Source organism: Cyprinodon tularosa, unplaced genomic scaffold (assembly GCF_016077235.1).
Source record: "Cyprinodon tularosa strain WSP-4 unplaced genomic scaffold, ASM1607723v1 ctg155, whole genome shotgun sequence".
Lineage (NCBI taxonomy): Eukaryota > Metazoa > Chordata > Actinopteri > Cyprinodontiformes > Cyprinodontidae > Cyprinodon > Cyprinodon tularosa.
In genome coordinates, this window is record NW_024038386.1 from 148,443 (window position 1) to 163,203 (window position 14,761).

General features: G+C 38.7%; 1 protein-coding gene across 1 annotated transcript in view; it reads left to right on the forward strand.

The window, feature by feature from the left end:
* LOC119780112 (trichohyalin-like) overlaps nucleotides 1-14,761 on the forward strand; it is a 45,767-nt gene that overhangs the window by 24,384 nt on the left and 6,622 nt on the right. The window contains exons 4-5 of the mRNA XM_038280014.1: nucleotides 13,565-13,671; nucleotides 14,557-14,647. Coding sequence (XP_038135942.1) covers nucleotides 13,565-13,671; nucleotides 14,557-14,647 — 198 coding nt within the window. The remainder of the gene's footprint in view (nucleotides 1-13,564; nucleotides 13,672-14,556; nucleotides 14,648-14,761) is intronic.

The window sequence follows — 14,761 nt, forward strand, 5'->3', positions numbered from 1 at the left end:
ATTCTGCTGAAGATAACCAATTCTTACTCCTCCCGCAGTGTTAAAACATGGGTGATGCTTGCTGACCCTAGATTGCTCATTCGTGTGACTATGTGTGCATGCGGTTGCCTATTCTGTGTGTTTCTGTTTTGCTCTGCAATAGACTGAGAACCTCTCGGTTTTACCCTGCTTATGGATGACAGGGCTTTCTTAAGATAAACCTCACGTTATTTTACCTTATCTTCTGCCCAGTTAGGACCACTGCAAAAATGACCTCAAAATGAGTACAAATGTCTTAAATTAAGTGTATTTACCCTTAATTTGAGCAGGTAAATAAGATGATTTGCCAATGGAATGAGTGTTTTTACTCTTAAAATAAGGTATCTAGCTATTATGCACTTGAAATAAGACAATGCAATTGTTTTTTTCTTGTTTAAAGTGTAAATTGTCTTGTTCCATTGGCAAAGTATCTCACTTCAATCCTTAATTCAAGAAAAAAAAATCACTTATTTAAAAAAAAAAGACCTATTTAGATTTTATTTTTTTTTTTGCAGTGGAAATAATCATACATCATCAGAGTGGCTCCTTAAAAGAGACAGTTTAGAAATGATGCTTTAGCACTTGTTTGCAAAAGAGTTGAAACACCAAAACTAAGACTCCGGTCCATGTAGTTGTTTGTGTGTCTCATCATGCCAAACTTAGCAATGTATAAAACTCCCACTTATATATGAACAACATGTTTTCATATATAACCTGAGTGCTGTATAAGAGCTGAGTTGCTATGCTTTGGTTAAGCAATTCTTGCTTTAACCACATGGTGGTGCCAGTGCACTTATAGATTCTACTTCCTTATTCTGCACCATAGGTATCCAGAGGTTTAGTATGTATTATTCTGCAATGCTTTGACCTCTAAAAAGTTGGCAGTATGGTTTCAAAACACCAGGATACTTTTTTTTTACTCTGCAGTATGATCTGGAAAACAAGCAGAGAAAAGTTTCACAGTTTGACTCAGACTGATTATTTTGTTTACTTGGAAAACAGACGGTGTGTACCCAACCGTGTACCCTGATTCAGTGTACTGACACAGGGACAGATGGATGGATAGATAGATGGATTGATAGCTCTTATCGTTACAGAAAGCTTTGTGGTCAGTATGTCCTCATTTGGATCCGTCTATAGGGCAGCATGTCAGAATGACCATACATGGTGTTCCTACATGCTCTCTTTCTCTCTGCCTTCTCTCTTCTCAATCTCTCCAACCCTCTTTTCAGACAAGAGGATGGGCTTCTGTCCAAACAGAAGAGCTTCACCAGCCTGCTATCCATTCTTTCACCAACTCAGCTTTCAATCGCTGCTCCTTTCTTTTTTCAGTTCTTTTTCCCCTCTCACTAAGACTGGCTTCATTCATTGGCTGCATTTACCTACAGGAAGAGAGCACTGGGGGGAGGTACAGAAAGCACCTTGGCACGGCCCGCCACACCTACCTTCTGTTGTTGAATTCCCTAGGTCCAAAGGTGTTTTTTTTTCTTTACTTTAGTTATTTCTTTGAAATCATTTAGCTCTGCTGGAGATACAAAGATCAGCTAATACTTTGGTGTTTGGATATTTACCACGCTGCTTTTTGGGACACTTTCACTTTGGCAATTCTTGTTTTCTCATATCTGCTTTTTACTTTCTCCAAAGTTAAAGCAAATGAGGATTATTGGTGGAGACGTCTTTCAGCTTCTTTTAAATTGTTGAAGATTTTTAATGAAGGGAAAATCTTTTTTTTCCTAATGCCTCCTTTCTAGGATGCCGTAGTTTATACAGTTAAAGCAGAAAAAGGAAACATCAGGGACTGGATTACTTTGACTTCTCCTCCGACACATTTTCAGTGTGTAAGATAAAGTGTGGACCAAAAAATGGACTTCATCTTCCTCTCTTTCTGAACCTTCAAGACCTTTTATTTTTACCTACAATAGTCCTTTTTTCTGGTGACCTCGTTCCCATGGTGACCCTACCAGCTTTGTAAGCAACCATGCAGTACTTGGGAGGAAAGCTGTCAGCAGCCCAGCTGCAGGTCGCTGGCTGGGTTGGCAGCTTCCGCAGGTCTCTCCAAGGAACTCTGGACCTGGTGTTGGGTCCATCAGAGGAGAAACAAGAGGTGGAAGAAGAGGAGGATGTTGACGATAAAGAAGAAGATGAAGGTGGAGATGGAGAAGGAAGGTTTCAGAGGGCAATGTCGCCCCTTCGAAGCTTCGCCCGGCGCAGCCGACGTTCCCTACGACGCTTCTCCTCCAGAAGTCGGCAGTCTTCGCAGAAAAGAGCCACTAAAAGCTGCTCCGTAAGAGCTGATAACAAACAATGTTCTAAGGTGTGTTGTGAAGTTGATAAATTCAGGCTATGAAACTTAGCTGTTTTCACTCTTTAGAGGAGTCATTTAGAGCCTTGATTATCAGAGTTGTTTTACAGCTTATTTTGTCTAAAACCTCCACTCCCATGTGTTGAAATATAACCATGCAAATACATGCAGGGAATGTCAGAAATGGTGGCAGTGTGTTTCAGGAAGGACGCGGTTATCTGATAAAGTTAAAATACAGTGTTTTATCAGTCTGCATGTGTGAGCCTTTCTGTTTCTCTGTGGGGTGTGCATCAGAGATTAGACCGAAGGGAAAGACAAAGCATGAGGCAAAAAAAACTCACACGACTTTATTTGACAGGATTTTTCGTTCATTGCTCACTTCTTCCTTCAGTAATGTCAGTACAGTAATCTTGAAGAAGAAATCATACCCATCATTATAGATTTTTTTGGGTATTTTATTTTGTGTCGTTACAACCTCAAACCTCAATAAACCATTTTTAATAGGATTTATTTAATAGGGTAACATAAGATCATACAAAATATTAAGAGGAAAAGACCTAGATTCAAAAGTGTTTACAGATGCTAATATGCTGCTTGTTCATTAGTCATACTGGTTATAGCTGCTGTAAACATCACTTCACCATTCTGACAATGATTATACTTTTGATCTACTTCTCACCAAGTCATTGCTGCTCTGACTGTCTGTTTCAGGTTGGTCTCAGCACAAACAAACCCTGCCTCAGTCTATAATCTCTGGCAGCATCTGACAGACTTTTTCTTACAGTTTCAAGGTGATTTCCATTGTAAGTTTGCAACACACCATAGGAAACACAAAGCAAAGAGACTGATTCTCATCTCCCCTGGAGTAGATATAATCCAGTAGACCTGAGAGTCCTGGACGGTTGGTTCACTGACAGCAAGTATTTAATGTATTTTGTGGCAAAGCCATTCAGTGATTTATAGATTTCTAACAGAAGTTGTTTAAGGTCTATTCTGTCCGAGAAACTGGTAGCCAATTTAAGGACTTAAGACCTGGGGCTCCATTTTTCATAGTTTTAGTGAGGATGCATGCAGCAGCATTCTGGATCAACTGCAGCTGTCTGATTGAGGTTTTAGGCAGACCTGTAAATACACTAACGCAGGAATAAGTACTACTAAAGATGAAACAATGAACAAGCTTAAGATCCTGCTGAGTCATTAGCCCTTTAATCGTGGAAATGTTCTTAAGGCAGACTTGGTTGCTGTCTTTATGTCACTGAAGGATTCAGGTCTGAGTCAGTCACTACACCCAGGTTTTAAGCTTGATCGGTGTAGAAATAACTAAAGCTGTGTGCTAATTTTTAATCGCTTTTCCTTTGTTCGAAACATTATTACTCCAGTTTCTTTTTTTCAGTTGAATGCAATAATTTGTACCCAGAGCTTGCATGGGTTCATAGTCACCTTTTTCACAATTCTTACAGATGAAGGGGAAGTTTCAGATGGGCCTGTAGTTCTGCAGTAGAAGATTATCCAAGTTGCTCTTTTTCAACAGGTTTGATAACGGCAGTTTTTAGGGCCAAGGGATAAGCACTTGACAAAGAGGATGTTTATTATTCAAGTCAAATGAGATGCTATGATAGGCAAACCTCTCTTAAAGGTATAGTGGAGGATTTTGAAAAGACCCACTCTCTCCAGTTTAAAAAAAAATGCACATGCAGAACCCTGTACCCACTCCCGAGACGGAACACCTATTAAATGAGTGTGAGAATATGCACAAGCCCATTTTTCCTCATGCGCAGTAAAAAGTTCAATTCAATTCAGTTTATTTATATAGCGCCAATTCACAACACATGCCATCTCAAAGCCCTTTACAATTTAACCAGATCATACAGTCATATTGATTCAAAGTTTTATATCTAAGGAAAACCAGTTGATTGCATTGATTCATTGACTCGAAGGCAATCCCTCACACTAAGCATGCTTGTAGCGACAGTGGAAAGGAAAAACTCCCTTTTAACAGGAAGAAACCTCCAGCAGAACCAGGCTCAGTGTGAGCAGCCATCTGCTGAGGCCGACTGCGGTTCAAGGAGACAGAAGCAGAGACACAAAAGGCCGCTGTAAACCAGCTCCACAAGCGGTCTCGTTCAGGTAACAGCTCTGAGCCAGCTCCCATGTCAGAGGATGAAGAGAGCACATACAGATAGTCAGTCAGAGAAACCGGACTACACTGAAAATCAGGCCGAGCTCGAACATCTATAAACAAAGATGTTGATGAAAAAAGTGCACTATAATCATTGTATAGAGCAGGGACTATATAGTGGACTTTATAGCTAACTCAGTTCGGACAGATGATTAATATTTTTTACTCCCCATTGGTCATGTAGCTCCTCCTCCCTGAGCCATCTTTGTTATTAGTCGCCACATTAGCGACAGCCTAAGCGACAGCGGGCCTCTGTGAAAGCAAATCCTATAATGCTTTTTGGGGAAATCTCTCGCACAAATGATTCCAGGATATATCTGCCTCTTCTAAGACCTTTCTTTTATTCTTATAGAATAGAATTCAACTTTATTGTCATTGCACTGTCACGAGTACAAAGCAACTAAATGTGGTTTGCATCTATCCAGAAGTTCTATACAGGATATACATATTATTACAAGTGTATGTACAAGCAAAAAGTCATAGTTAGGGACAGTAAAAAGTTGTGTATAAATATAGATATAAATATAATTATGGGAGCTACATGCACAGATTATATAGAATATACACTTCATAGACACTTTTTTTCTATTATGTCCTTCGGCCGTGGTGAGAAAGGTGAGCTTGAAAGACTGTCCGAAATCGTAGCTCAACACAGATGTACGCCTGAAAGTGCGCATGCACAGAATAAGAAGGCTGACTGGGGACAAGCATGTAGGACAGCCTTACGCGAACATATCACCAGAATGATTGAAAATTAGGAGGATCACCTATTTAGATGATCCACTCGGAAATAAAAGCTTTTCCTCTATACCTTTAAAGAAAGATGTGGGTAAAACATAGAGACATAAGGAAGAAGTGCTTAGTTGTTGTCTGATTTTTTTCATATAATTTATTTGAGTTTTGTAGTCTATTTGGTGGAATTCATTGCATGCCCTGGTAGAGTGGAGTTCAGATGCTACATTTACAGAAGAGTTTGTTAACCTGTCAACAGATTCAAATAAGTATTACGGGCATTATTAATGCTTTTGCTGATGATCTTAAAGAGGATACCCTTCCAGGTTGTAAAATATATCTACACAATCTTTATCTCTTTATAGTTATATTGAGACTGCAGTCTAGTTTGTTGCCACTTGTGCTCATCTTTTCAACTTACAACACTTCTAACTGGTTGTGCACTTCTATTGGAGACTTTTCTTCCCCAAATCCACCTTTATTTTAATTTTAGAAGTGGCCTCAATGATGTCCTATATTTTAGACTTAAAGTAATCTACCAGCTCATCTACAGATTTATGGGGTGAAGTAGAGGTAGTAAAGTAAATCTGGTTAAAGGTTTCAATTACCAACTTTAAAGATGCAATTTTTCATTTAATATCTATTTTGCAGACTGAATCATTGGAAATGATGCTTTAAAAAAATGACAATGATTGCCACATTTGGCAAATTTCATAAAAAAAAAATTTCAAATTTTATTTTCATCGTACTGTCACAAGAAAGAGCACTGAAGGATGCTGCATACTGACACACAAAGAGCAACAAAATGAACTCTCTGCATTTCATCCATCCCCTTCGGGAGCAGTGGGCTGCCATTGTGCAGCGCCCGGGGAGCAATCTAGGATTAATGGTCCTGCTCAGGGACCCAGGGTGGCAGTCTGTGGGATTGTGTGGAATTTGAAACCAGAACCTCCGAGACCCAAAAAGATAAGATGAAGATTATTGTCAGGGAGGAAGTCATTCATTAAAATAATTTCCCTGACAGAGCTTTAATGTTCAATAAAGGCAGTTAAAATAGAGGCTCATATTATCTCTGTGTGGTTTTATCTGACAATGTATGGCTTTCAAATTGGTTTGGTTATTATGTCTCTTATCCGTTTCATTTTTATTGTTCTGTCACATATTAGGGCAGAGATTTTACCTCTATTTTTGCATCAAGGGCCAAAGTTTGTCCTTGAAATTATGAGTTCTGCTGGAGACACTACTATGGTCTCAGATTATATGACAAAAAAAGTAATTTAAAGGTTCTGAGCACAGACCTTGCAATATTGCTGATATTATAATGAGGTAAACTAGGAGGTGGTAGAGCTCTGCAGACTTTGGAAGATGCTGATTTACTTGCAGGGCCTGTGCTTTGGACATGATGATGGTAGACCATTATGTGGAGAAGATGTAAGATGTATTCCAGAGTATTTTTGTTACCAATCTCAACTAACTATTAGTTAGTAAAATCCAGGTCAGATCTGAACTAAATTGAAAAGAAGAGAATTTAGTGCAGTCTGAGTTGGAGTCTGAAGGGAAGGAGGTTTAGGTGTCTGTTTTAAAATAAGGTCCACTTTTTGTCCCCAGGAATTCAGCGAGGAGACCTCTTTAATAATGTCCAACTCTTTCCCTGAGTCATCTGTCTGGTTATGTCTTTATCAGCTGGATTGGCTATATTGGTCCTTATTTTGTTTTATTTCTCAATTTTTATAGACAAGGCTGCTGGTGTATGATTCACAGCTGGAACAGGCTGTATTTTTCTGGATTGGCGTTGCTTAAGGAAAAGGCTGCTAGTGCATGATTCACAGAGGAGCACACGTTTGGTGTCAGAGGTTTTACTCATACACTATATTGCCAAAAGTATTTGCTCACCTGCCTTGACTCACATATGAGCTTAAGTGACATCCCGTTCCTAATCCATAGGGTTCAATATGACGTCGGTCCACCCTTTGCAGCTAGAACAGCTTCAACTCTTCTGGGAAGGCTGTCCACAAGGTTTAGGAGTGTGTTTATGGGAATTTTTGACCATTCTTCCAGAAGCGCATTTGTGAGGTCGCACACTGATGTTGGACGAGAAGGCCTGGCTCTCAGTCTCCGCTCTAATTCATCCCAAAGGTGTTCTATCGGGTTGAGGTCAGGACTCTGTGCAGGCCAGTCAAGTTCATCCACACCAGACTCTGTCATCCATGTCTTTATGGACCTTGCTTTGTGCACTGGTGCACAGTCATGTTGGAAGAGGAAGGGGCCAGCTCCAAACTGTTCCCACAAAGTTGGGAGCATGGAATTGTCCAAAATGTCTTGGTATGCTGAAGCATTCAGAGTTCCTTTCACTGGAACTAAGGGGCCAAGCCCAGCTCCTGAAAAACAACCCCACACCATAATCCCCCCTCCACCAAACTTTACACTTGGCACAATGCAGTCAGACAAGTACCGTTCTCCTGGCAACCGCCAAACCCAGACCCGTCCATCAGATTGCCAGATGGAGAAGCGCGATTCGTCACTCCAGAGAACGCGTCTCCACTGCTCTAGAGTCCAGTGGCGGCGTGCTTTACACCACCGCATCCGACGCTTTGCATTGCACTTGGTGATGTATGGCTTGGATGCAGCTGCTCGACCATGGAAACCCATTCCATGAAGCTCTCTGCGCACTGTTCTTGAGCTAATCTGAAGGCCACATGAAGTTTGGAGGTCTGTAGTGATTGACTCTGCAGAAAGTTGGCGACCTCTTCGCACTATGCGCGTCAGCATCCGCTGACCCCGCTCCGTCAGTTTACGTGGCCTACCACTTCGTGGCTGAGTTGCTGTCGTTCCCAAACACTTCCATTTTCTTATAATACAGCTGACAGTTGACTGTGGAATATTTAGGAGCGAGGAAATTTCACGACTGGATTTGTTGCACAGGTGGCATCCTATCACAGTTCCACGCTGGAATTCACTGAGCTCCTGAGAGCGACCCATTCTTTCACAAATGTTTGTAAAAACAGTCTGCATGCCTAGGTGCTTGAATTTATACACCTGTGGCCATGGAAGTGATTGGAACACCTGATTCCAATAATTTGGATGGGTGAGCAAATACTTTTGGCAATATAGTGTATCTTAGGACAGAAACCACCTTTCTTGAAAAGATGCTTTTTTTCTCTCCCAGGAATTTTTGTCACTTGACGTTCACAGATATTATATCACATGCTTTATTCAACCATCATCAGAAAATCCCCATAAAATGTATCTTGTTTCTTCTGTTAGATTATATTATTTCTAAAATTAATGTAGATGTGTTAGATACAAGCGAACTGCAGGTAAGCGGCACACTTTTCCGACTTTTATATGTAAAAATGCTTTAAGACCAAATATTATTTTCTTTCCGCTTCATAATTTTGCATCATCATTTCATCATCGTTGGTCAGACGAGCACATTAAAGACATTAGATTACAGTTTGGACAGTTTTTCGCTTTCTAGTATCCATTCACTTGTTTTGTGGCATCTTGAGCATCTCATCTTCTCACACATTCCGTTGAGTGTTGCAAAAAATGAACGCTTGTAAAACCTAAAGATGCAAACTCTGCCTGGGCTTGCCTTCCTCCTCTGCCAGTGTCCCAAGCACATACTGTCTATTAAAGAAGGAGCTTTAAACTTATACGATGGATGTGTCAGAACTTGTTTAGATGTTTTTGAGCTGGTAAAATATCGCTGGGATTGAAAAAAAAAGCAAACATAACCTACAAGAAATTTCATAATTGTAGATAAAAGTATCTTTTCTTTTTATTTAGACTCAAACTTAGGTTATTTAAGCCATCAGTGATATTTAAACAAATTTAAAGAATTGTTGGTACCCCTTATTTATTGAAAGAAAAACCCCCGCAATGCTCACAGATTGATTACAAGATTGTTGACACCTGTGACACTAATTTGTACCTTGTTTTATCATGTCTATTTGATTACACTATTTTCAGTCTTTCCCAGGGGTACTATCATTTATATATATATATATATATATATATATATATATATATATATATATATATATATATATATATATATATATATATATATATATATATATATATATATATATATATATATATATATATATACAAATATATATATATATATATTTTTTTTTTTTTTTTTTTTTTTTTTTTTAAGAATGTTTTTTTCTGTTTAAGCATGATTAACAAGCAATGGCTGACTTTCTTTGGTTAATTTTCATACATTTTGTATGTATTATTACTTTTGTCAGATTCGTATGTGATCATTGTGGGTTTTAATTGCATTAAACGTGGGGTACCAACCATTTCTTGCACTTGTCAAGGCAGGATTTTATAACAATTGCTCAGAAAAGGTGCGTAAGCATAGCAGCAGTGGCATTTTTTATACAAACTTAGCCAAAATGCAACAGAATTATACCCAAAATAAAATCTGAAACTATATATAGAAAAATAAAGGCAAAATGCAAATAATTGAAAGACAGGTGACTGGGCAAAATGGGGTGAGTAGGGAAGAAATATTGTATTGAAATTAGGGCTGAGCAAGTTTGCCAAAAATGAAAAATTGCAATTATATTTAACCAATAGTGTGGTTGCAATTTTATTGCAATTTCATTTTGCACTCACCACAAGCATGTAGCTGATTCCCCTCAGGGTTTCATTTATTCATGACCCTGAAAGTTTGCTTGTCAAGAGTCCATTGTTGCAGGACTTTGCTGTAACCATCCATCCATTTTCTGACACCCTTTAGCCCAAGTGGGGTCACGAGGGGTGCTGTTGCCTATCTCTAGCTTTCTACGGTAGAGAGGCGGGGTACACCCTGGACAGGTCGCCAGTCCATCGCAGGGCAACACAAAGACAAACAGGACAAAGAACCATTCATGCACAAACTCACACCTAAGGAGAATTTAGAGAAGTCAATTAACCTAACAGTCATGTTTTTGGACTGTGGGAGGAAGCTGGAGTACCCAGAGAAAACCATCACATGCTCAGAGAGAACAAGCAAACTCCATTTAGAGAGACCCTGGGCTGGGAATTGAACCCGCAACCTTCTTGCTGCAAGGTAGGAGTGCTACCCCCCTACTTTGCTGGCCTTAGTGCGAAAAGGCTCTTGTTCTATCATGCATGGATCTGCATGTTAGCTGTAACTTTCTCTTGCCTTCTGTGTGGTGGCAAACCCGCTTTAAGTGTATCATTACCATCTTAAGGGCCAGAGGTTGAAGTTTAGTGTGATGCTTACTCATTTTAAATGTAATATGGCTCAAATAGAGTACCTCTGCAGTTTGAAAATTGTGTTTTGCTAAACATTTTCAAATTAATTTAATTACCCAGCCCTAGTAGAAATTGAAAAGAATAACAACTTTGGAAGGTAATGTCCACACCCGGAGTGTTGGCCTAGAAGTTAGAGCACACTGCTCCCTGGGGGCCACACAATGGTAGCCCACTGATTCCCCAAGGGGATGGGTTAAAATGCAGTGAATTTTCCCACTGGGGGACAATAAAGGGATTTGCTTTTTTTTTATTGCAGTACATTGCCATTACTTGCAAAAGTGCAAAATTATTACAATTTTATAGTGAGTTGTATCTTACATTCCTGCTTTAAAGAAGCTGCCTGCATGGGTGAATGCCTGCCGGTTTGTTTGAAGTACTTCTGAGTACCAGCTGTGTCTGCACCAGACATTAGTCACAACAATTTCAATTGGCAGAATCAGATAGAGTTTTTCATGGAGTGACCTAGACCTAAATCAAAAAAGTAACTATCTGTGTAAAAAGCTGCTTGATTGATTTAATCTTGCTGTTTTCAAAATCATTGAAATCCTGTTAACAGGTGTTTTCTGCTTTTGGTCTGTTTGTTTTAAAGGAATGTTTTGGAGTTTAACAAGGTTGAAATAAAAGGAGGACTGATGTTGTAACTCACAGCTGAGGTCTCTGAACGTTCGACATTTGTCTAAAAAAAGAACTTGTTCATCATAAATGATGAACTTTTTGTCTCGTCTTCTAGTCATTCCTGTCATGATGAACTTTGTGAAAGTTCAACTTGATTTTTCCGTCATTCTAACTTAGTCAATTATCTTTATCTCTAATGAAACCTAGAGTTTTTTAGAGGACAGGTGGGCAGTAATATGGTATTTAAGCCATACAAACAGTAGAAACAAAATAGCTTTAAATTAGAGGTTTAAAATGTCTGCAAATTTGATGTTATCAGTGAAAAGACAGGTTATAGAAAATCTAAGATATCTAAGAGGTCATCCCTTTAATGCATATCTACATTGCTATTGAAAACGAAGAGATGTTGCCAACTGCAGGTTAGGCTGATGGAAATTCAATAAGAAGCTAAATTAGCTCTGACTGGCTGGTAGAGATATAGTGATACATAGAAAAAAACATGAGCCTGTTCTATTTTGTGCTCTTCCTTCACACCATGCAGCTAGTTTTCAGGAAAAAAAGGAAACAGTAAGTTAAAGAGGAGAAGGGTTCAGAAACCTGTGGTGCAGTGGTGATGGTCAATACAAACAAGAAACAAGAGAAGAGAAACAAATAAGGACCCAGTTGATACTAACACAGATTCAGGGATTTGCAGAGAAATAAGAGATGTTTTACCAGTTCTACTGTGTTCTAAGCTGATCTTTAGATGTTTGACTGAAACGTTTGCAGCTTTCCGTCACCTGTTCAGACTTGATGAGGCTAATATACTCATAGGATAAGTCCTTACAAAAAAAAAAACGTCATGTGTACAATGCTGATTCAGCAATGTTATTGTAAAGTAAAAAATATATATCTTTGTATTTATTGCAAAGGGAATTTTGTTCTGGTGCAATCTAGAGGGGAAAAAAACACAAATGGGTCATATTTCTTCATATTTCTAAGAAATCTATGGAAAACCCATGAAATATCTTAAATTATTTGCAACATTACAAGAATGGGTGAACATTTGATGTATGTTAGCAGAGGCCGAAGATGGATACAGCCTAAAATGAGATGTAGATACTACAGGCTAGATATTGATTTTTCACTTCTCCTTACATAGTCCCTCTTCATAGAAACTTAAAGTATTCCTTAAATAACAGCAGTTTTTGATTATATTTATCCCAGGGAGTGCAGCGCTTGAAAAAAAATCTGTTGGCTAAATGTGTTTCTGACAAGAGAACCTTTTAATGTACCACTATTCTTCTGCTAAAGTCTAAAGCAATATTTGAGCTACATGATGCATTCTAGGAACTATTTTCAGAACAGCAAAATAAAAAAAGGGTGAGAAAGATATTTTTTTGTTTTGTTGAAAAGAAAATCATAGAGATTCATAGAGAATCATTCATAGAGAAATGTAAATTATTTGCAGGATTGTGATGAGGAGCCAATGATCTTTAGTTCTACTCTGTCCTAATTCCTCTTCCTCTCTGTTGACCCAGTTTCTACCTTGACCTTCCATCAACAACTAAACACTGGGTGAAAGAAAAAAAAACTACCTAAAACAAACACCAGATTTTGTTTGGATTCAGCAAAAGCTGTTTCACGTTTTAGTTTACTCCTCTTTGGGATTAATACACCTTACATTAAAATTCCTTTTTTGTACTGATCCAATTTGCTTCATCTGAACGCAGGCAGAGGTTATAGGAAAATCCCCAGAAGCCTATTCATTTGTGTTGTTATGCTGGGAGATAACAGGCTTTGTGCAAATGAAGCTGCCCCACGAGCCCTGAGCAATAAACTGACCCGTGTAGAAGATGATACGTGGGCGCTGGTGTTTACTCAAGTGTTGCCTGGTATCCAGGTGACGGTTTCGGGTAAAACAAAAAGTGGGATGTGCCCCCTTGACAAGCCATGAGGTGAGCTTAGAGGAATGTTTGCAGAGAAGTGCACAGAGAGTTGCTTTGGGCTTGGTAACATTTGTCTGTGTACCCGTGCATTCCAGCATTAGGGCGTGTTATCACAAGTGTGTCTATGCGTGTGTGTTTTTGCGACAGTGCGCGTGCATGCACATGCTCCTGGTGTTTATTGAGGACAGCTCAGCCTCTGTGACCAGCTCATTAAAAGCCGTATGCTTGAATGATCCTTAGTCTCTTCCTCTTACCCTGTAGTAGTGATGATGGCAAAGCAAACGGGCCATTTTGCCCCCTGCATTGGCTAAATCACAGAAAGCTCAAATTTGGAGAGGAGAGATGAACTTCTCCTCTGGAGCATAGGTTGAGCTGAATTAGAGATATCTGCACAATGTTACCAATCCACGTTATGTTTACAGTCCTCCTTCCTTGGCCAACATATCAAAAGCATATTTTGAGTCATCCCTCGTTCTGTCTCCTCATATTTTGGTCTCTTCTTCCTAATTTCAGGTTAACAGTTACTCCACAAATGACAAGGAGAAACCTACTGAGACTTTATCTCACAGTGAATCACCCAAGGAGGATGAGATCTCTGAACAACCATCCAAACCTGACAGGTAGGTTAACACGTTTTATTGGAGAATATAAAGTAGTGCAGTGAGTACAGGTTTAACCTTAAGGAAGGTGATCAACGTTTTTTCTTTCTACAGCAGCATAAACAAGAGCCTCTGGTGAACTAAACTGTCCTAATCTTATATTTTCCAAGCCTGGCATTAGTTCGCCCCCTTGTGGTTAATCCAGCACATTGTTCATTTAGGGTACAAGCATCTACGGCCAAGCCGAACATGTAAAAAGAATAAAAAATGTATTAATAAAATCAAAATTTTAGTCAAAGTGAGTTTATTTGTATGGAATCACTGAAATAAACGGTAATCAAAAGGATTTTTTTAAATAAAGCAACAAAATACATTCTATGATATAAATAAATACATTAAAAGAATAAATGGAAACCTTTATATTCACATCACATAAAAATGGAGCAGAAAGAGTTTAATTTAATGCAGATAAACAGATGAATATATTTTTCAAATAAATGAATTAAATGATATAACACCTTTTCTAATCAACGGCAATGTTTCTTAGAAGCCAGTAGTTTATGCACATCTGCTTCGTTAAAGAATCGCTTTCAAATCTTTAACTAAGTGTGAACAGTAAAAAAAAAAAAAGGTAAATAACAGCTGGGTTTCTCACATTTTCATGTTTCTTAGCTTAATTTGATTTATCCCAGTAGCACTGACCTCTGTTTTTGGAAAGAAACAACTTTTCATTATCTGGGTGTATAAAATAATGACTTTCTCCTTAAAAAAGGAGGACATTTGTTGCAAAGCTGTTCTACTTTATTTAATCCATCTCCCCAAAAAACATGAACAAAAATAATGCAACATCTGTCATTGTCCTTTTCATCCACTCAGCCCTAATGAACTTTCATTTATTCTTTTCAGTCCAACATCCATCCCTGACCCACTGCCCGATGTCTCCACTGTTAATGATGCAGATTCACAAAAAGAAACAGACCTATCTCCATTCCCTGAGGTTGGAATCATGCTTTTTCTGAATCTCTCTGAGTTTTAAAGGATTTCCTTCTGCCACACTTAAATGTAGAGGGGTTATAAAAGTAACTATTTCCATTAATTTATATTTATGTAT